The 24,117-nt window shown below is 39.5% G+C and overlaps 1 protein-coding gene across 3 annotated transcripts in view; it reads right to left on the minus strand.

The window, feature by feature from the left end:
• Positions 1-616: 616 nt before the first annotated feature.
• Positions 617-24,117, minus strand: part of LOC128685119 (polyamine-transporting ATPase 13A2) — a 212,362-nt gene continuing 188,861 nt past the window's right edge. For all 3 annotated transcript variants that reach the window (XM_070102010.1, XM_070102005.1, XM_070102019.1), the window contains 3 exons: positions 8,744-8,848; positions 6,328-6,435; positions 617-943 (listed from right to left, as the gene is read on the minus strand). In XM_070102010.1, the coding sequence (XP_069958111.1) occupies positions 713-943; positions 6,328-6,435; positions 8,744-8,848 (444 nt within the window). In that variant the 3' untranslated portion in view covers positions 617-712. The remainder of the gene's footprint in view (positions 944-6,327; positions 6,436-8,743; positions 8,849-24,117) is intronic.

Raw genomic sequence — 24,117 nt, forward strand, 5'->3', positions numbered from 1 at the left:
GAAGGCGGGGTAGGGGTCGGCCTAGGAAGGGTTGGAGGGAGGGGGTAAAGGAGGTTTTGTGTGCGAGGGGCTTGGACTTCCAGCAGGCATGCGTGAGCGTGTTTGATAGGAGTGAATGGAGACAAATGGTTTTTAATACTTGATGTGCTGTTGGAGTGTGAGCAAAGTAACATTTATGAAGGGATTCAGGGAAACCGGCAGGCCGGACTTGAGTCCTGGAGATGGGAAGTACAGTGCCTGCACTCTGAAGGAGGGGTGTTAATGTTGCAGTTTAAAAACTGTAGTGTAAAGCACCCTTCTGGCAAGACAGTGATGGAGTGAATGATGGTGAAAGTTTTTCTTTTTCGGGCCACCCTGCCTTGGTGGGAATCGGCCAGTGTGATAATAAAAAAAAAAATAATAAATCTGGTATGACAGTAATTGAATGAATGTGTTTTCTCTGGGGCCCCCCCTGCCCTGGCAGAAGATGACGTTGAGGCAAAATAAAAAAATATGTATGAATTAATAAATATTTAAAAGTGATGGTAGCATTTGTTTAAAATTTGGAATTGGAAGTATGGCAGGATCATATTACTGAATACTGCCAACTCACTTTGGTATCATTAAAACAAATGACAACAATACATGTGATCCTTTATGTCATACTGAAACTTATATACTTAATAAAATAACTCTAGCATTGAATATTTTCTAAATTTGCCAGCTAATTATATCAGCAGGTACTTTCATCGTTTTTCCACTGTTCAGAAGCTTCATCACTCAGTAATGATCGTCTCTCTCTCAGGAATTCTCCTGCATTTATTTCCTGAGATGAGACAGGAGAGTAAGGGCCTTCTACTGGACGTGGTGGCTTAGGAATGTCATATATTTGCTCTGATGAAGGATCGGGATTTTCTACAATGGTGAGTGGCCGGCTGTTAGCATCGGTGCTGAAGGCTTCATTCTGGTTATGGAAAGAAAGGTGTATTCTAGTTAAATAGCCAAAATTAAACTTGTCTCACCCAAAATTTCCAAATTAAGAAATTGCACATCATTTTCTTTTAGTCAATTTGCCACTTTCATGAAGCAGGAAAGCTGTCACCTAGGAAGAACTGATGGCCACTGAAAAACACAGCTAAAGATAGAAATAATAACTAAACAAAATAATATTCAGCTGTTGTTAAAGAAAGTAAATCTTTTTATGTAGTCTAACCATACTGAACCAGGAATGTTGGGCTGGGAACTTTTTTTTTTTTAAATACATTTTGTGGTACAGCTGTATAGCCCTTGTGGCTTAGTGCTTCTTTTTTATTATAATAAATTTTGTGGTACTACAAAAATAGTTGCGCTGTATAGCCCTTGTGGCTTAGCGCTTCTTTTTGATTATAATAATAATAATAATAATACAAAAATAGTCTCTACCAGTGTAAAAAACAAACAAAAAAACATGCAGGTGGTACTTGTCAATGTGTGTAGTATTTATCCTCTTGCAATATTTACATATGTACACTTGATGTAAACATCTAAAATTATGTAGAGATGAAGTAGAGGGAACTGGAGTGCATGTAGATTTTATAGCCACTTCTATTTAAGTGTCAGACTCATTACCTAATACATCATAAGTACACTTTTATTCAACATGGGTGTTTTTTCTTAAACAGTGACAGCAATGTGCTGCTGCTGCTTGCAGTTAGACCTCTCTCCTATATATGCATCCTGTATCATAGACATCTGCAAGACTTTGTACTTACTTATGAATGATTTTGTCTATATAACCTGCTTCACTATTTCTGTACTGTCATCAACTAGTTCCTTATTTCTCTTGTCACTTTCACTAGTGTTTGGGGTTAATACAACATAATGTATGGCATTAAGGGTTTGGTGAGTAAAAAAAATCTTGTCCAGTGGTAATGTTCATGCCTTGTGGTCACAACAAAGGTTCAAATCCCACACTGACCCTCCTACACTATTTGACTTTGTTACTCTCCACTGTACAGTGGACCCCCGGTTAACGATATTTTTTCACTCCAGAAGTATGTTCAGGTGCCAGTACTGACTGAATTTGTTCCCATAAGAAATATTGTGAAGTAGATTAGTCCATTTCAGACCCCCAAACATACACATACAAACGCACTTACACAAATACACTTACATAATTGGTCACATTCGGAGGTAATCGTTATGCGGGGGTCCACTGTATTTATTTAACCTTTCCGGGGTTTCGGCCGTACTAATACAGCTTACGCACCAGGGTATTTGACGTACTAGTACGCATAAATTCTAGCGCCCTCAAATCTAGCAAGAGAAAGCTGGTAGGCCTACATATGAAAGAATGGGTCTATGTGGTCAGTTTGCACTGTATTTTTGTATGGTATTTATGGTTGTATTCTAGTTTTCCTGGTCTTATTTTATAGAATGGAAGACATATTACAGAAATTGAGATGATTTCGATTGGTTTCACAATGAAAAGTACCTTGAAATTGAGCTCAAAGTAGCAGAAATGTTCGATTTTTGCCAAAGTTCATAAGTAAACAAATCGTGCCACGCGTCCAATACACGTCAACTGGTGAATCTAATATTCTTTCACAAGTGCGCTAGTATTATTTACACCCTTTCTACACTAATACAGTAGTCTACATAACAGTAAATCTATTTTTTTGTGAGAATAAAAATTCAAAGTGGAAAGCAAAAGAAATGTAAGAGGGGCGTGGGAATGTGACTAATGAACAGAGGAAATGTTATTTTAGTGCCAGGAATGTCTTTCTTGTTTGTTTATTCTGGACCCTATTTGGAAATTGGCATCTTTTGAAATTTGTGTGAAATTGGCAAAATTGTTAAATTCTGACCACTTTATTGGATAGTTGAAATCGGTAAATGGGTAGTTTCTTGTACTCATTTGATAGAAAAAACGGAATTCTAATGAAATAGTTATGATTTTTGTCGACTAGTACACTGAAATTGGCCGAAATTAGAGCTCAAAGTGGGCAAAATCGCCGATGCGTAAACATCGTCGAGACTGCTAACTTCGCGAGAGCATAATTCTGTAAGTTTTCCATGAAATTTCATACTTTTGGTGTCATTATCATTGGGAAAAGATTCTCTATCTTTTCATAAGATTTTTTTTTTTTTTTTTTTTTTTTTTTAAATTTTGGCGACCCTGAGAGCAAGTCTCTGAGAGGGCCTGGCGACCCTCAAAGGGTTAAATTACTTTTGGTAATTCCTTTTGACATCATTACATATTTTTCATATGTATACTGAGATTACTGTACTACAGTAATAATAAATAGCTATCTGCAAGTAACCGAAAACTGTAATAAACAGATGCAATTTTTTCGTGGATTGCAGGGGACTGAACCAGGGACTCTCTTCTCTTTAACCAATTTTTTTTTATTTTTAACTCAACTTTCTCCTGCCAGCATTTTGGAAAGAAACAGTACTCAATGTAAAATATTGGGTAAATATTCTTAGTTAACAAAAATAAATGAAAGCAGATGCAGAGTACAGTAAGGCCCCGCTTTACGGCGTTCCGCTAATACGGTGATGTCAAATTATGACCAAAATTTGCTATACGGCAAGCGGTCTTTTAAATACGGCGCCCCCCCCACCCGGTTTGTTTACATTTTCCGTGACCACATCTATTATGTCGGGAAACTTTCCAAAATTTAAAGTGTTTTAAAGTTACTGCATATTTTATATGTACTCTGATAATTATACTTATGTGTACCTGTACTTAAATATACTTACACACTGTGCAGGTACACATTAAAATCGCTAAGTCCCTCTCTACTCATGACGTAATAATAATCACTCTTGGGCACACTAAATGTCTTACATCAATATAGGCATTTTCATTAATCCATCTATGATATTTCCCTCAAAATTATATATGAAACCCATTACATAGCATATAAACATGATACATACACTCAGAATAAAAATTGATGTAAATATGAGATTTGTTTACAAAGCAGCTGTGTGGGTAGTGTTGGAAGAATTACGTTTTCTCTAGTCAAACACTGGGGGGTAACTGTAGAAAAATATTCTTTTCGTATGCCTTTACTCTATGTATAGCAATTCACGACCCTTGTGGGTTTAGTGCTGTTTATAATAATAAATAATAATAATAATAATAATAATACTATTATTAATATTAATAATAATATCATTATTATCTTCATTCACTCTAAAAATGGTGTGTTGCTGTTTGTTTATTCTGAACTAACTTGTACAACTTGTACACAATATAAGAGTATTTGTATTGTGAGGTAATTATTATTAAAATAAAAAATATTGAGGTAAATGTTTTACAAACTCTTGCAAATGGACGTGAATGAACTAAAAGTAGACACATATTAATACGCATTTCGCCTGACCAAGTGATCGTCCACTACCTGTTCAGTTTGTGTTCTTACATTGTCTCACCTCTGTATCTCGCGCTCTCTCTCGTTTACTCTTTCGTTAACTAGTTGGCTCTCATTGACGATGGCGTCTAAGGTTAGCTGTGATAAAAAGAGAAGTCGTAAGCCTCTTGCTTTAAGTGCCAAGTTGGAGGATGGTGTGCCATTTTGATTTTATTCAATAAACACCCTGCCACTTACCTCTCACACATTAATATTAATATTTTAAGGTAAGTAATAAGTGTACTCTGTGTGTATCTTACCTTTTATTGTGTTTTTAATGCCTATTTCTATTGCTAACTTTGTAAACTTGTTGTCTGGTATTTATTGCATATTTATATGCTCTGATAATAATACTTGTGGAGCCAGGTGGAGGGACAACATTACGTTTTCTCTGCTCAGCCATCAGAGAAAACGTGTATGAATCTGCGTTTGGCCCAGCCACTCCCTCACTCCGCTTTTGTTTACAATTTTCGGCATGAATTATTCATTACTTCTACCTTCGTTTATGATGGCATCTAAAGGTAGTTGTTAGAAATTATTAAATTCAGTGAACAAGGCTAGTCGATGTTAATAATATGGATCTGGGCCACAGTGTAGGTAGCCAGTAGGTGTAGCCCAGGCTACATCTACCGGCTACCTACACTGACTTTATACAAATAAATACTACTCACCTCTTCCTATATTAAGACTACACATATTTTAAGGTAAATAATGAGTGTACTGTATGTGCATTTTACCTCTCTGGGATGTTTTAAATATCGTATATTAAGTATGAGACGGGGAGCCAGTGCTACCTACACCTGGGATACCTGCACCTGACTTCCTACAAATAAGTACTACTCACCTCTCTCCCTACATTAACATTACAAATACTTTAAGATAAGTAATGAATTTACTGTGACTGTATTTTACTTTGTGTGTTTTTAATGCCTAGTTCTATTACTAACTTAATATAATTTAGTGTAAACTTGTTGTCTGGCATTTATATGCATTTATAAATGGAAAAAATGGAGTTCTGCTTTCCGGCGACAGCCTGGAACCTAACCCGCCGTATAAGTGGGGCCCTACTGTATTATGGCTCTGGAATGTATCTCTCATTTTAGCATGGGTGTCAATGGAAAATAAGTTCACAGTTCTAAACAGTCCAGTGAAACAATATTCAGAAACATGAACATTATAAGCTGGGGCCCCACTGTACATGTTAATCTCATTCTTGTGTTCTTTTTATTCTACTGATTGATTTATGAAAATTTAATTGAGCGTATTTTATATTTTTTTTAATTTACAGTATTAACCATTATTACTGATACATGATCAGACTGTAGAGAGAAACAGTTTAAAGACAAGCCTTTATTTTTTAAATATTACACTTGGCTTGGCTGGACTAAAAAAGCTCTCATTGAGTTAAATATAATCTGAAAACAAAGAGGCATCTTTGCCTGCTGTAATTGTTATAAATTCCTAGCCATCCATGTTCAAATTGATGAATTTTAAAAAGACAAGGCTTACACTCTTCCTGCAAGTCTCGCTTATGACCACAGCTATGCTGGCTAAAAAAAAAAAAAGTGTTATAGGCTTAAGTATCAAGAGAGTTGGTATATAAAAGTAAAATTGCAGTGCGACAATTTGAAGTCAAGCAAGGGACATTAAACAACAGCCCATGACAATGATAGTCTACTGACTTCAGACAGAAATATTGCTAACCCAGCCATAGTGGTCATGACACTGATAATCAGCTCACCTTTTGTTTATTGTTAAGGGCAAGCAGAGGGTGCCCAGATAACCGCTGCCATGTAATATTCATATGCTGCATCAGGCTAGTACTGTCATCATCCTCTGCACCATGATTTTTTATGCTCCATTCTATTCTCCCTAGCCCCATATCATCCACTTCTTTAAAAATATCAATGTCTCCCCTTCCCCACTCTGATTCTTCTTGCTGTCCTACCTCATTCTTTTCTTCTGCTGATGTCTGCTCCCCTTCTTGCTCTTGAGATGTGTTACTGTGCACGGGTACTGCTACCTTTCTCTGTTCACTGTTGTGAGGTGGAATCTCCTGTTGAACCATTAAACTGTTACATTCTTACTACAAGTATGATACTACAGTATGAAGAAAAACTAACTCACAATTTTTGTTTATTAAAAACCCCTCAAGAGAGGTTCTTGTTGCAAGGAACTGAACCTATCTTCCATGTTACTGTACCTAACCTGATTGCCTCTTGTTACTCCAGGTGGTGTATGACCCCTACAGAGGGCACTTACCTTTGAATATAATACAGTAATAATATAAGAAGGTTTTGTGGGCAAGGGGCTTGGACTTCCAGGAAGCGTGTGTGAACGTTTTAGGAGTAAATGCAGAAAAATGGTTTTTGAGACTGACGAGCTGTTGATTGTGAAGATAAGATAAGATAAGATTTCATTCGGATTTTTAACCCTGGAGGGTTAGCCACCCAGGATAACCCAAGAAAGTCAGTGCGTCATCGAGGACTGTCTAATTTTTTTCCATTGGGGTCCTTAATCTTGTCTCCCAGGATGCGACCCACACCAGTCGACTAACACCCAGGTACCTATTTGCTGCTAGGTAAACAGGACGACAGGTGTAAGGAAACGTGTTGAAATGTTTCCACCCGCCGGGAATTGAACCCGGGCCCTCCGTGTGTGAAGCGGGAGCTTTAGCCACCAGGCCACGGGGCCACAGGGTAATATTTTGCGAAGGGATTCAGGAAAACTGGTTAGCTGGACTTGAATCCTGGAACTGGGAAGTACAATGCTTGTACATTAGAGGGGTTAAGGATATTGGCTGTTTGGAGTGACATCTAAACTGTTATATCTGAGTGCCTTATGATTATGCATGAATGATGGTGAAAGTTTTTTTCCTTTGTTTTTGGGTTTTTCTTTCTTTTTGGGTCACCCTGCCTTGGTGGGAAATGGCTGATGTATTAAAAAAAAAAACAATAATAATAATATACTGTTTAAAATGTCTCAGTATTAAGATTGCCCTTCAACTTCAACATCCCCACCTCTTCTTCCGAGTGTAGGCACTGCCCTTCTCACCTCCAGGACTCAAGTTTGCTTAACTAGCTTCCCTTGAATTCTTTGATAAAACTTAACTTGTTTAAACCTCAAAAGCATATCCATTAAAAAACACTTGTTTCTATTCATTCCTTTCTAACCTATTTACATGCCTGCTGGATGCTTAAGCCTCCTAAGCTGAAATTTTCTATTACCCCATCCATCCTGGGACAACCACCTACCCCTCCTACTTTCCTTCCCAGATTTATACACCCTCTTTTTTTATGTATCCTCCTCCACTCTCTCTACCTGCCCAAACCACCTCAACCCCAGACCATCTTTTAATTTCTGTAATCTAGTCTTTGCATGATATTCACACCATTCATTGCTGCCAAACATGACATCACCACTGCCTCTAGCTTCCTTCTTGCTGTAGCACTGAAAACCTATGCCTCAGTCATAATTGTGTTGGTACCACTTTACAGTAGAACCCCTGTATCCACTGATTCTGTATCTACAGTTTCAGTTATCTATGGTTTACCATGGCCCAAAAATGACCCTTAAGTTTACTTAGTAATGACCCCAAAGTGCAAAAGTAGTGATGCTTGCAGTTCTTCAAAGCCTAAGAGAAGCTATGAAATGCTTCCCATCAGTGAAAAAATGCTAATTCTAGACTTATTTTGCATAATTTATCACTTAAACTTTATCATAGGTATGTATGTAAATGAAAAATTATTTATATATATAGGGTTTGGTACTATCCACGGTTTCAGGTATCCACAGTAGGTCTTGGAATGTATACCCCTCAGATACGGGGGTCTTACCATACTCTGATATATGGTATATATTCCTTTATTTTTTGCCTCCACATGTAAATTTCTTTCCACAGATGCCTCTCATTAGGGGCTCTTGATCTAAGGAACTGGACTTGTCATCACTTTTCTTGGATCAAACCTAAATGCCTCCCATTCTCCAGGCACCATAATCCTTACTGGTTTAGTGCTTCCCCTGATTAAAATTAATTTTCCACGTGTGTCAACACACTATGCATCTTTTTCTCCCCCCTCTCATAGACCCCATCTTATATTCAATCTATCCTTGTCTAGACTTTTATCCTCATCACTTTACTCTTTTCTATGTTCACTTAATTTCCTTCATTTACATACCCTATCAAATTTGTCTGCTAATGCTTGCAACTTTGTCATAATTCCCAAAATTACTGTCATCAGCAAAGAGCAACTGGGATAACTTCCACTTCGTGTTAGATCCAACATCTTTTAATCCCACACCTCTTCCCAACATCCTAGCATTCACTTCTTTTACAACTCTTATAAATATGTTAAACAACTTACTGATATGGTAGCATAAATTACTTCTGCTGGTTCATCGATGGCAGTGCTAGAGAAACTGATCATCTGGTAGGGCTGACTTGTGCTCTCATCAAGTGCATTCTGTCTCTGCAAAGAATGAACAACTGTACAGACAAAAAAATATTACATTACAAATTGAAGGGAAAAAACATCCACATACAGTATCTAAAACTTACAGAAACCATTTCTAAAGCCTATTTTTAACTTAACAAATTCAGGGGTCTGATATCTGTCAGTGCCTTCTAAATATTGAAAAGATACCAGCATGATCAATAAATAATAGAAAAATTGCAACAAACCAAAAATTTTAGAATGAAATCTGAATTTCATGAGTTCATGTATAGGGCAAGGAGGAATAACATCTTGTAGGAGTAAGGAAGAACCAGTTGCGAGTGTGGGGAAAGTGCACAAGGCAGTGGGTAGAATGAAAGGGGATTAAAGCAGCTGGAATTGATGGGATAAAAACAGAAATGTTAAAAGCAGGAGAGGATATAATTTTGGAGTGGTTAGTGTTTTTATTTAATAAATGTGTGGAAGAGGGTAAGGTACATAGGGATTGGCAGAGAGCATGCATAGTTCCTTTGTATAAAGGCAAAGGGGACTAAAGAGAGTGTAAAAATTATAGGGGAATAAGTCTGTTGAGTATACAGTGGACTCTCGAGTTTCGTAAGCCTCGTGCTTCGTAAATTTTGCCTTTTGTAGCTTTTTTTTTTTTGTCAAAATATAGCCTCACTGTTCATCATTTGCCTTGCGATTTGTCGGTCGTATGGAACGTGTCCAAGAGCAGCCTCCACTGTCCACAACTGCTTGCAACTGCTAAGCCACCATTTGCCCAAAGAAAGCTTCTAGTGGCAGCCCTATGGTAAAGAAGGTGAGAAACACAATAGAATTCAAGAAAGAACTTGTAACAAAGTACCAAAGTGGAGGAGGAAGAGAGAGGGGAGAATGTGCCTTCTTTAGTGATTTAGTGGTTCTACAATACGTACAATACTAAAGCAGCAGGATTCGATAAAGGCTATAGCGCCAGCCAGCGATAAAATGTAGCATTAACAGTGTAGCAAGTAAGTTAAGCGATTAAGCGATAGAAAAATGATGACACGAAACTTAACTGCTCCATTGTTGTTTGAGGTATATAGGGCACTGACAACATACGCCACCCTCTGCCAGCATCTTCTCCAAGGTAAGTGTAAGTATTTCTTATATATAAAGTGTAAATATTTCTTATTTATAAATTAAAGTGTAAATATTTCTTATTTATAAATTACGTACATTGTGTGAATAGTGGTAGTGTCCTCTGCTGCCGCCACCCTACCACTAATACGTGGTGCTCTCAGTGGCCCTTATAAACCCAACAACAAGACAGCACCACCACTCATGACATACGTAATGACATATTTTATTCATTCTAGAGTAGTATATGTATATCATGTTTCTATGTTACTAATATTGTTAGGAGTCTGTGGAGACAGAGAACTTTGTCCTTGGAGGCAAAGAGGGGAATGTATGAGAGTATAGTTTTACCAACGCTCTTATATGGGTGTGAAGCATGGGTGATGAATGTTGCAGCGAGGAGAAGGCTGGAGGCAGTGGAGATGTCATGTCTGAGGGCAATGTGTGGTGTGAATATAATGCAGAGAATTCGTAGTTTGGAAGTTAGGAGGAGGTGCGGGATTACCAAAACTGTTGTCCAGAGGGCTGAGGAAGGGTTGTTGAGGTGGTTCGGACATGTAGAGAGAATGGAGCGAAACAGAATAACTTCAAGAGTGTATCAGTCTTTATTATGTCATATTAGATGAATTGTGATAGATAAATAATCCATAGAGTTGACATTAGCTTGTCATATTTAAGTATTTTGTCTTGTCTCCAACTACAAGAGTCTTCAATAAAGGTATGTAATAGTGATTTAAATGTTCATTTATCCATTTCATTAGTGCTTAATATTTATTTCTAATTGTATTCTGTATGTAAATCTATATTTAATCTCTAAAAATGTATTGTTTGTTAATACTTTTGGGTGTCTGAAACGGATTAATTGGATTTACATTATTTCTTATGGGGAAAATGGTTTCGCCATTCGTAAATTTCACCTTTTGTCAGACTCTCTGGAACGGATTAATTATGAAATTCAAGGGTCCATTGTACTTGGTAAAGTGTAAGGTAGAGTTATTATTGAAAGAATCAAGAGTAAGATGGAAAGCAGGATAGCACATGAACAAGGAGGCTTTAGGAAGTGTAGGGGGTGTGTAGACCAAGTGTTTACAGTGAAACATATAGACGAACATTGTTATGGGGCTATAGGACCCAACATGTATTTATAAGTAACAGTTACTCTGGAATACCTAATTATATTGAATTGATGGGGACTTTGCTCTAAATGTCAGAAGAACTGATCAACCTTATGACTGAGAGGCAGCTGGGTCAAACCTATTTTTCTCAATATAATAGGTTATACTATAGACACATAAACACACAATTTAAATAAGTAGTTTATAAAGTTGTATTTCCTTTTGTAAAAGTAAAATTAAGGTGTGGTAGAATTGTGGTAACTGGAGAATTGTGCTTGGCAACAGTCTTTTGTTTTGGTGGGAGGAGCTTAGCCAGGCTCTCTCTCTCTCTCCCTCTCACTGACTCTCTCTCTGTGGCTGACCTTCAACTTGGCAGGATCTCTGGGTCCTTCTTCTATCTTTTGGGGCATCATGTGTGCTCCAGGGGTGAGTTTTTATAATTTAAGTTGTGGCCACCATACCCAGGGTGACTAAAGTGTGTCAAAACACTGGTTAGCCCAGAGCTATGTCAAGAAGAGAGAAGGACAAAAGTTGTTGGAACACACCATGTGGAGAACAGGTATGGAGTGTGTAGATTTTGTTTTGAAAATGTGAGGCTGTGATTGTATATTCTGTACATATCTATTGAGAATACAGTTATATTTTTATAGTAGTAGTTTACATAACCTGTGAAGAGGGCTGGTGAAAGGGTATCAGAGACACTCAAGATGATCAGCCATGATGTAAGTATTACCCCTAGACAGATAAGGCCATTAAGTAAAAAGCTACCCCACACTAGAACATGTAGTGAGAACCTTACTATCAAAATAATAAGACCTACCAACGTAACATGGGAGCTTGACCGGGAGAGTTATTTGACTGCTAAAATAACTCAAAACATTCTTTGAACTATATGTGCTGGTATGGGGTAATAACAGTTGCATGTTTCTGGTAGAAGATTTACCAAGGTGGTGTCAGTGGAAGTGTTGTTTTCATATATTAGTTTACAGGTTGTTTTTCTCCTAAGGTGGGAGAAAGGTTGAGTAACACATTTTTGTTGTGGTTATGGTAAGTGCTATGTGCATAGTTTACATTCAATTTGTGTTATTTTATGTGCCTGTGGGAAAACTTTGTCCACTGATACTGTAAGAGGGAAGCAAGTGTTTAAAGATAAAAACTATGTCAGAAGATGAGTCTTCAGATTTTTTAGGCTTCAGGGAAGAAGGTAATAATTCATCAGTAAACAAGCCTGTTAACAGTGAACATGAGGGATCACCTACTCCAGGATGGAAATGGAGAGAATGAGACAAATTAGCTGTACTAGAGGCTGAAATGAAATTACTGAAAGCTAAGGAGGAAGAACGTCAAAGGTTAGGAGGTTCAGAACAAGAGCCTGAGCAGTACTTTAACATAACTAAAGCTGCAAATTTTGTCCCTAAGTTTACAGAGAGTGACCCAGATAGATATTTTTCGCTTTTTGAGAAGACTGCTTTGGAGCAAGGATGGCCCAAACAAAAGTGGGCTACCCTAGTTCGCACACAACTTGTGGGTAAAGGATTCCAGAGAGTAGAGACTCTGGAGGGGCAAGATTTTTCTGATTATGATAAGATTAAAGAGGAAGTATTGCTTGCATACCAAATGATACCTGAGAAATATAGACAAAAGTTCAGAAATAAAAAATTTCGGGATGGGCAGACCTTAACTGAGTTTGGGAATGAGAAACTGTTCCTTTTTAAGAAATGGGTTTGTTCTAAAGGAGTTAATAAAGACTATAACAAATTAGTAGATCTGATGGTTCATGAGGAATTGTACAATACAATCCCTGTTGACCTCAGAGAATATTTGGAGGACAAAAACCCAGATAATCTTTCAGAAGCACTGGATCTAGGTGATCGATTCTTGGTTCGCAGGGAATTGGTAAGTAAAAACAGTCATGCTCCTGAAAATTTCCCCACTCGTTCTAAACCTTATTCCAAGTCCTATGGTCATAAAGGTAAGTGGGACAAGAATTTTCAGGAACAAATGAAGGCTGAGGTGCCCTATAAAATAGAAGGAAAGGGTAAGTCAGCTGGAGTTCAAAGTTTACCTAGACAATCAGATAATTTTTTAGGTCCTCGAGTAAACAGTACCAGTCCTACACCAAATGGTAAAAATACCTTTAAGAGTTATGCCTGTTACTACTGTAACAAAACTGGACACACACAAAAGTTTTGCTGGTCAAGGCGGCGAGATCAGGAAAGGGAGGAACCACCCCAGAGGACTCTAACTGCACAGATACATCCAGTTGCCTGCATTAGGTCTTCAAGGCAAGGTGAGGAGGAACCTTTGGATCTAGACCCCAGGATGTGTATATTTTCTAGTAGGTCCACAGTTGGTTTGCAAAAGAATGTAGGCAGAGTTGAGAACATATTGTCCTTGAGAGATGGATGTAGCACCTACTCTTTGCTACGTGCTGGAGTGCTACCAGTGTCTAAGGATACCTATACTGGGGTAGATATATTGTTGAAGGGTATTACGGGTTCAACCATAAGGACACCGGTACACAAATTATGGGTAGAATCTACATACCAAGTTGGCTATCTCCCTGTAGGTATCTCAGATGAAATTCCCTTCGAAGGGGTCGACCTCTTATTAGGGAATAATGTTATGGGCCTGTTAGACAGTGAGGAACAACTAGTTTGGGGGAAACCAAGTCCGAAATGTTGGGAGGAAATGGCTAGGAAAACCCTGCCAGACCTTCTCCCTGATGGTTCCACCATGAGAAGCATGGCTCATGATCATGCTACCAACAGTCTTCATGATATTTCTCATGAGGATGGTGAGGGCTTAAGTTTGGTAACTCTGCTTTCTGATGTTGAACTGCAGTCAACTGAAGAAAAGGATGTTCCAGCCAGAGCTGAGCATGATTGGAGAATGGATCAGTTAAATAGTGTGAGAGAGGCTGTACCTGCTAGGGTGCAATTAATTTCTGTGCAGGAAAATGTCGCTGTTGCTGAGGAAGAGATTTTACAGTGAAATAAGTGTTTTCATTTCAGGGAGGAAACTCTTACAAAGAATTCACCTCTGTTTGCAGTATCGATGGAAGGAGAACAAGGGTTTTATCCCCAGATGGCGATGTCCAAGGTTTCCAGGCATTTCTTCTGGTCTCAGCTGTGGGAGACTGTCAGAGAGTATATTGAGACCTGTCATGTCTTTCAATTTATAGGGAAACCTAGTCGAAGTATTAACCCTGTTCTCCTTCAGGCTATTTCAGCACCAGGTGAACTCTTCAGCAAGCTGGTAGTAGATGTACTTGGTCCATTCCCAAGGACCAAACTGGGAAATGATTATTTACTCACAAATATTTGCTCCACTACCAGGTGCCTGGAAGCAGTCCCTCTACATAAGATAACTGCTCATGTAGTCTTAAGGGCTTTGATGAAGTTCTTTTTTCATGTTGGTTTTCCACAAGCAGTGCAAAAAGACCAGGGGCCTAACTTTACCTCAAAGTCTTTTAGAAATGTTTTGAAGGAATTAAAAGTAGAGCCTAACTTTGCAATGGCCTATCACCCTCCATCTCAAGGGGAAATAGAGAAATTACATCAAGCCCTCAAGACAATGATGCAAGCCTATGGTATAGACAATACTAACAACAGGGATGAGAGGATCCCTTTCTTTGTATTTGCTGAGTGGGGAAGCACTCTGGAATCTCTGAGCTATTGGCTTGGGGAGGATGGTGATGCTCCCCCCTCGGAGCTTTTTCTCAGTTTCAGATACTGTTTGGCTCGTATGAGGTGGATGGTACCAGTGAACGTGCCCATCAACCAGACCAGGATGATGATGTGGGACCATAATGTGAACCATGATACTCTGGAGGCTGGAGGGGAAGTGTTGATACTGGAGCCAATTCATGTGAAAATCTGTATGGAAAGTTGCTGTGAGCTGAACATGTTGTGGGGGAAGTTCCCAGGGGTTAGATATAAAACCCACACCCCCAAGCAAGAAAAGAATGAGTATAGTGTACACAGTAACCGGTTAAAGGGTTTGAAGTTATGTCAAAAATTCAGAGAGACCAATGTTTTAATGGAATGTAAAGGGCTGCAAAACAATAATCTGTATGAAATAACAAAAGTGTATTTAAGAAATAACATGTGTGTAAAAGATTTTGGGAAATGCATGCTTGGTTTTAATGAGAAAAATGTTGGAGAGTTGGCTCAGCCACCTTGGAACTTTATAAAAGTTTGGGATGTCAGTAATGGGGAAAAGTTGAAACCCCATGAAGAAATTGTTAAGAAAGCTGAGCCAATTCAACAATTTTTGTGTGGGAAAAATCTGTATGAAAAATTGGAGATGGAGGAAGAAGTGAAATTCTTCCAACACCAGTTTGTAGTGCTTAGTGAGAGGCAGTGGGCATTCCCATGCTTCATGGTTCCCAAATTAGATGGCACCCTGGGCATAAACACTGACTACCACAAAGTACGTTTAACAACTAAGATTTACAGGATTAGAAAGATTGATACTTATGCACTAAGAGATGCAAACATTTTAAATAAACTAAAACATGGGGCAGGAAGATGTGATTTCCATGGCCTGTGTTCCAGTACCATTTTAATGTGTGTAATGCAAATTGTGTTCAATGTGTGCTTAAAATTTGTGTGTGAGATGGAACGTGATGGTATTTGTGTAAACTTGATGTATCCAACCTGGGTGCAAAGAGATATCTTTGGTGTTTGTTGTTGCACTGCGAGAGGTTGCAGAACTGTTACTATCAATGAGCAACCTTCTAAATTTAAATGTCAACATTTTACCACAGGAAAGAAAATTTTCATTTTGGGACTGGCTATTCAGCATTTGTACATGTCTCAGAATCTCTTCATCCTGTTCCTGTGTATAGTGACTAAAATCAGACTCTTAAAATGGGCTTTGTTCCTACAGCCTTTTAATTTGGAAGCCAAATATATAAAAGGCTCAGAGAATGTGGTTGCTGATGCTCTCTCTAGAAGTTTCATGTAGATGCATGGTGCGTACTTTGTACATAGTGTTTGTCATGTGCTGACCTTGTTGTTTTTGCAGTGGTGAACTCTCGGCGAGCCTGAGTACTCTCTACCAGCCATCTGACTGTGAAGGAGTTGAGTCAGAGCCAAAAGTGTGACGAGGGTCAGGGTGTACGTAAATGTGAGTTGAGGCAGTAGTTGACAACCTTCGGTAACATGAGACGTTCAGGAAGGTATGTGATGTTGTGTCTTGGTGTGCTCTATATACAAAACGGCCCGACGATTTGCCTTTGTGGTCCCTTGGACCCCTCCATGTCAGCCTCCTCTTCGTAAGTTTGGAGGATCTGTGTGGAGTGGGACCTCGGAAGATGGGCTTGAGTGCCTGACCATGTTAAGGATCGTGAGTGTTGACTGGAAGTCTCACTGTTTGGTTCGGCCACCAAGTGAGAGACACCTTGACATGTTTTGTGAAGTTTCCTGCCTGGTGTACACCTGACTGCTCTGGGTTTGGCTCTACTCTCGTCTCCTGATCAGGAAGATGCCACCCTGGAGTACCAGCTGCTTGCTGGATTACCGTAGCAGAGGCACAGGCCTGTTGGTGCGGGCTTTCACAGTGGGCATTGTATGCAATTCTTGCATTGTAATGTGTATTGTTTTTTAAAAAAGCCACTAAAATTGTAAATAGTTACACACTTGAGTATATGGGTATGGTTAAAATGCTTTTCTATAAAAAATTCTGCAATCTGTTGTAAATAACAGTAAAGTGAAGAGTAGTTATGGCGCTGGGAAAAATGTAGCATTTCTAGTAGTCTTGTTTACCGCCTTCAGACTTAAGCAATATACCTTTTACTAGCCGTATCCTGAGGGACACGGCTAGCTTTTGTGAGACTTCGTCTGGAGGTGGGGGTGTTATGGGGCTATAGGACCCAACATGTATTTATAAGTAACAGTTACTCTGGAATACCTTATTATATTGAATTGATGGGGACTTTGCTCTAAATGTCAGAAGGACTGATCAACCTTATGACTGAGAGGCAGCTGGGTCAAACCTATTTTTCTCAATATAATAGGTTATACTATAGACACATAAACACACAATTTAAATAAGTAGTTTATAAAGTTGTATTTCCTTTTGTAAAAGTAAAATTAAGGTGTGGTAGAATTGTGGTAACTGGAGAATTGTGCTTGGCAACAGTCTTTTGTTTTGGTGGGAGGAGCTTAGCCAGGCTCTCTCTCTCCCTCTCACTGACTCTCTCTCTGTGGCTGACCTTCAACCTGGCAGGATCTCTGGGTCCTTCTTCTATCTTTTGGGGCATCATGTGTGCTCCAGGGGTGAGTTTTTATAATTTATGTTGTGGCCACCATACCCAGGGTGACTAAAGTGTGTCAAAACACTGGTTAGCCCAGAGCTATGTCAAGAAGAGAGAAGGACAAAAGTTGTTGGAACACACCATGTGGAGAACAGGTATGGAGTGTGTAGATTTTGTTTTGAAAATATGAGGCTGTGATTGTATATTCTGTACATATCTATTGAGAATACAGTTATATTTTTATAGTGGTAGTTTACATAACCTGTGAAGAGGGCTGGTGAAAGGGTATCAGACACACTCAAGATGATCAGCCATGATGTAAGTATTACCCCTAGACAGATAAGGCCATTAAGTAAAAAGCTACCCCACACTAGAACATGTAGTGAGAACCTTACTATCAAAATAATAAGACCTACCAATGTAACAAACATCATTTAGATAAGGGTAAGGAGATTTCTGTGGCATTTATGGATTTGGAAAAGGCATATGATAGGGTGGATAGGGGGATCAATGTGGCAGATGTTGCAAATGTATGGAGTAGGAGGTAGGTTATTGAAAGCAGTGAAGAGTTTTTATGAGGATAGTGAGGCTCAGGTTAGAGTATGTAGGAGAGAGGGAGATTATTTCCCAGTAAAAGTAGGCCTTAGGCAGGGATGTGTGATGTCACCATAGATGGAGTTGTAAGAGAAGTGAATGCTTGGGTGTTGGCAAAAGGTGTGGGCTTAAAAGATAAAGAATCTAACACAAAGTGGGAGTTGTCACAGTTGCTTTTTGTTGATGACACTGTGCTTTTGGAAGATTCTGAAGAGAAGTTGCAGAGATTTGTGGATGAGTTTGGTAGGGTATGTAAAAGAAGGAAATTAAAATTGAATATAGGAAAGAGTAAGGTGATGAGGATAAACAAAATTAGGTAATGAAAGACTGGATATCAGAGTGGAGGGAGAGCATATGGAGGAAGTAAATGTTTTCAGATATTTGGGAGTAGACATGTCAGCAGATGGGTCTATGAAAGATGAGATGAATCACAGAATTAGCAAGGGGGAAAAAAGGCTAATGGTGCACTGAGGAGTCTGTGGAGACAAAGAACTTTATCCATGGAAGAAAAGAGGGGAATGTACGAGAGTATAGTTATACCAATGCTCTTATATAGGTGTGAAGCATGGGTGGTGAATGTTGCAACAAAAAGAAGCCTGGAGGCAGTGGAGATGACATATCTGAGGGCAATGTGTGGTGTAAATATAATGCAGAGAATCCGTAGTTTGGAGATTAGAAGGTGTGGGATTACCAAAACTATTATCCAGAGGGGTTATTGAGGTGGTTTGGACATGTAGAGAGGCTGGAACAAAATAGAATGACTTCGAGAGTGTACAAATCTGTAGTGGAAGGAAGGCGGGTTAGGGGTCAGCCTAGGAAAGGTTGGAGGGAGGGGGTAAAGGAGGTTTTGTGTGCAAGGGGCTTGGATTTCCAGCAAGCATGAGCGAGCATGTTAGACAGGAGCAAATGGAGACAAATGGTTTTTAATGGTTGATGTGCTTCTGGAGTGTAAGTAGGGTAACATTTATGAAGGGATTCAGGGAAACTGACAGGCTGGACTTGAATCCTGGAACTGGGAAGTACAGTGCCTGCACTCTGAAGGAAGAGGTATTAATGTTGCAGTTTTATAACTGTAGTGTAAGTATGCCTCTGGCAAGACAGTGATGGAGTGAATGGTGATGAAAGTTTTTCTTTTTCGAGCCACCCTGCCTTGATGAGAAATGCTGATGTGTTAATAATAAAAAAAAATATGGTATAACAGGAAAAGTAGGAAAATGGATATTCAATTTTCTAATGAATAAAGCAGAGCAGTAGTATTATTATTATTATAATCAAAAAGAAGCGCTAAGCCACAAGGGAGAGCAGTAGTAAAAATAAAATCAATAGCCCAATGCATAATTGTGGCACCTTTACTGTTCCTCATTCATATAGCAAACGCACAAAAACACCAGCCACTGGGAAATAGGTGTCTTGATGCAGGAATTGGACCTGATCTCCCCTTCCTTGGATCAAACCTGAATACTTCTTATTCCCCCAGACATTGACTCCTATGGGTTTAGTGCTCAATCATAAATATAAATTCGCAAAAGTTACCAAAATTGGCATGAAAGCCACCTTGGTAGAAGATACAGAAAAATCTATCAGCGGGCAGGACAGTAACATGATGTTCATTAGTGACAAATTCCAGATGTTAAGATGTGGAAAGAATGAAGCACTTGAAAGTTGCATGGGATACAAAGCACAAGGAACCATCTCATACAACGAAAGAATCCTGTAAAAGATGATAATGTTGGATGACCTGGCATTTAGAGGACACAGAGGTAAATGCCTTGAAGGCCAGAAAAATGACAAATAATGTCATTATTGTCACTATTCAGATTACTTGTGTTCTCTCTGTTAAACCACTGTTTGGTGTTGACAGCTCTGTTCAGGGCAGGAGAGAGATCAGAGCTGGGTAAGAGATTGTTTATTACCTGTGGAAAGCCAATAAAGGATTTCAACTATTGGGAAGGCACACTAAAGTGATAATATATACATGGAGGATATTCAATGGCCTATCACAAATCTAAACACTACCTTAACAATATGCTAGGGTGAGAGAGGTGAAAAGAAGTACTATAAATAGATCCAATGAAAAGCATGGAGAACAGTGTGCTAATATCTGTGGCCGAAGACTACTGACCCTACTACCAGCAAATATCAGAAATAATGCTAGAACAATAGCCAAAATTTTCAAGAGAAATCATCAGCTTCTACTAAGAGCCAGGTCATACAAGCTGTGATGGATATGTGGGCCAGTGGGTCACCAACAGCAACAGCCTGGGTGAACAGGCAATCAAAACAAAAGCCTGACCCTAACCCTGGCTGGGGAGATAGAAAACTCCTGCAATTGAGCACAAGTATATTTCTTTTGAATTGTGAGTTTGTGTAGTCTTGAGTGATTGCAGTGATGCTTGACCTGGGACTAATGAGTGCTAACCAGGTCTACGAGTCCTTAATTCTGGAAGGTCCTTGACAGATGTTCATCATCCTGCTGTTCCTCGATGTCCTACTAAGAGCCGGATAAGCCCTTCTGCTGGGCCATTTAACTATCAGTCTAATTTCTAAACCTTCCACTGAGGGGAATTTTTTTGCTTCAAATGTGTACAGTTGAAGTGTTGTATGATACACTTGCTGTCACACTCCTACCATCAAGTGTTTACAGCTGAAGTGTTCGATGATAACCTTGTTCTCACGCAGTTGTTGTCGTATTCCTACCGTCAAGTATGTACAGTTGAAATGTTTGATGATTAACTTTATCTCACACTACTACCAACAAATGAGTTGCTCTTGCACTCCTACCATCTACCGGTCACTGGTAAGTCTATGTAGTTCTGGAGAAACAGCTATAGAGTGCCTCTCAAGGGAGATGCCTTAACCCTTTGATTGTTTTGGTCATATATATACGTCTTACGAGCGAATGTGTTTGACATATTAATACGCCAAAATTCTAGTGGCTTCAAATCAAGCAGGAGAAAGCTGGTAGGCCCATGTGTGAGAGAATGGGTCTCCATGGTCAGTGTGCGCCTTACAAAAAAAATCGAGGAGCTAGTGGTACACTGTGGGAATGCCATTTCAGTAGTCCTTGTTCAGCATGCCTAGCAGTAAGAAATATTCGACTCCCTGGCAAATCTGGGATTCTTCTCTTCTCAAGTGATCGCTCTAACACAGATGGAAGTGTCAGTGAAGATAAATTTCATGGTTCTGAGGAGTTTGTGACTGAAAGCAATGCCCAGGATACCAGAAGAAAGAAAGAAAGGAGATAGAAGGATAAAGAAGGAGAATGAAGGAGAAAGAGAATGAAAAGGAAATAGAAAGAAGGAGAAAGAAAGAGAAAGGAGAAAGAAAGATAATTAGGTAGGAGGATGGAGGGGAAGCGAGCATCGGACAATATTGTTTTGACAAGCGGTAGGGGGAGTGAGTAATGATACAATGTGGTATTTTGACAGCTGCCAGACCCTGACTCAGTACATTTAGAAGTCCACGCACTCACACACACAACACAAGCTTGCTGAAGATAATAGCAGTTATATGAAAGTGTCAAGTGACTATAAGTGTATATATATTATAGAAACCAGAAGGAAGGAAGGAAGGAAAGAATGAAGAAGGAAAGAATGAAGAAAGAAAGGTAGGTAGGTAGGAAGGAATGATGGCAAATTTACCTAGGATTTGGAAAAGGCGTATGACAGGGTGGATAGGGGGGCAATGTGGCAGATGTTGCAGGTGTATGGTGTTGGAGGTAGGTTACTGAAAGCAGTGAAGAGTTTTTACGAGGATAGTGAGGCTCAAGTTAGAGTATGTAGGAAAGAGGGAGATTATTTCCCAGTAAAAGTTGGCCTTAGACAAGGATGTGTGATGTCACCGTGGTTGTTTAATATATTTATAGATAGGGTTGTAAGAGAAGTAAATGCGAGGGTCTTGGCAAGAGGCATGGAGTTAAAAGATAAAGAATCACACAAAGTGGGAGTTGTCACAGTTGCTCTTTGCTGATGACACTGTGCTCTTGGGAGATTCTGAAGAGAAGCTGCAGAGGTTGGTGAATGAATTTGGTAGGGTATGCAAAAGAAGAAAATTAAAAGTGAATACAGGAAAGAGTAAGGTTATGAGGATAACAAAAAGATTAGGTGATGAAAGATTGGATATCAGATTGGAGGGAGAGAGTATGGAGGAGGTGAATGTATTCAGATATTTGGGAGTGGACGTGTCAGCAGATGGGTCTACGAAAGATGAGGTGAATCGTAGAACTGATGAGGGGAAAAGGGTGAGCGGTGCACTTAGGAGTCTGTGGAGATAAAGAACTTTGTCCTTGGAAGCAAAGAGGGGAATGTATGAGAGTATAGTTTTACCAACGCTCCTGTATGGGTGTGAAGCATGGGTGATGAATGTTGCAGCGAGGAGAAGGCTGGAGGCAGTGGAGATGTCATGTCTGAGGGCAATGTGTGGTGTGAATATAATGCAGAGAATTCGTAGTTTGGAAGTTAGGAGGAGGTGCGGGATTACCAAAACTGTTGTCCAGAGGGCTGAGGAAGGGTTGTTGAGGTGGTTCGGACATGTAGAGAGAATGGAGCGAAACAGAATGACTTCAAGAGTGTATCAGTCTGTAGTGGAAGGAAGGCGGGGTAGGGGTCGGCCTAGGAAAGGTTGGAGGGATGGGGTAAAGGAGGTTTTGTGTGCAAGGGGCTTGGACTTCCTGCAGGCATGCGTGAGCGTGTTTGATAGGAGTGAATGGAGACAAATGGATTTTAATACTTGACGTGCTGTTGGAGTGTGAGCAAAGTAACATTTATGAAGGGATTCAAGGAAACCGGCAGGCTGGACTTGAGTCCTGGAGATGGGAAGTACAGTGCCTGCACTCTGAAGGAGGGGTGTTAATGTTGCAGTTTAAAAACTGTAGTGTAAAGCACCCTTCTGGCAAGACAGTGATGGAGTGAATGATGGTGAAAGTTTTTCTTTTTCGGGCCACCCTGCCTTGGTGGGAATCGGCCAGTGTGTTAATAATAAAAAAAATAACTACCTAACACAACTGTCTGCTACTACCATGAAGAAAACTGCTCAGATGAGGTGTTTTGTCTGGGCACATAAAAAAAAGCCCACAAAAATGTTTTATGTGTGAAGAGTGTAAAATACCATTGTGTATGAAACCATGTTTCAAAGAGCTCCACAAGCTGCGCCCCCCCCTCAAGGAAGGTTCCTTGATGTTGGTGAGGGGCTCTTGATTTAGGGAATTGGATCTGTGCTCCAGTTCCCCGAATTAAGCCTGAATGCCTTCCACATCCCCCCCCCAGGCGCTGTATAATCTTCCGGGTTTAGCGCTTCCCCCTTGATTATAATAATAATAATCCACAAGCTGCGGAACTTCTAGGAACATGTCCATTAACTTCACATTTGTATAGAACCATAGTAATAAACAATTTTTTGTATTGTTTGTGTAAACAAGTTTTGTAAACAATATACAGTGGACCCCCGACATTCGATAAATCCGACATTCAATGCATTTTAACGCAAAAATTTCGCCTCATTCGATGGAAAACCCGACATTCAATACGATTCGTACAAGACATGTCCACGTGTGGCCTGAACTGCACCGTGTGTGCCAGTGTTTACAAGCCAGCCAGTGTGCGCGCATCTAAGGATACATTTGGGACATTCCATATTATCACTGTTTTTGGTCCTTGTTTCTGCAAAGTAAGTAACCATGGGCCCCAAGAAAGCTTCTAGTGCCAACCCTTCGAGAAAAAAGGTGCTAATGACTATTGAAATAAAGAAAGAGATAATTGCAAAGTACGAAAGTGGAGTGCATGTGTCGGAGTGCATGATGATTTGGTAAAGAAATTGCCTGCAACTAGTGGTGATGTGAGTGAATTTAAGGCCAGCAAAGGTTGGTTTGAAAGATATAAGAATCGTAGTGGCATACACAGTGTGGTAAGGCATGGTGAGGCTGCCAGTTCAAGTCCTAATGGAAGGGGATTCCCCTTCTAAACACTAACACCATCCACACTCTCCCCTCCTCCCATCCCATCAATCATCACCAGATCTTTATTAAAGGTAAGTGTCAATTATTCTATTGTTATTAATCTATTGTTATTGTTGTTATTGTAATTATTCTATTGCATTAAACTTAATATTTCATGTGGTATATTTTCTTTTTCATACTTTTGCGTGTCTTGCACGGATTAATTTGATTTCCATTATTTCTTATGGGGAAAATTAATGCGACTTTCGATATTTTCGACATT

The sequence above is a fragment of the Cherax quadricarinatus genome, chromosome 5 (assembly GCF_038502225.1).
Source record: "Cherax quadricarinatus isolate ZL_2023a chromosome 5, ASM3850222v1, whole genome shotgun sequence".
In the NCBI taxonomy this organism is placed as follows: Eukaryota; Metazoa; Arthropoda; class Malacostraca; order Decapoda; family Parastacidae; genus Cherax; species Cherax quadricarinatus.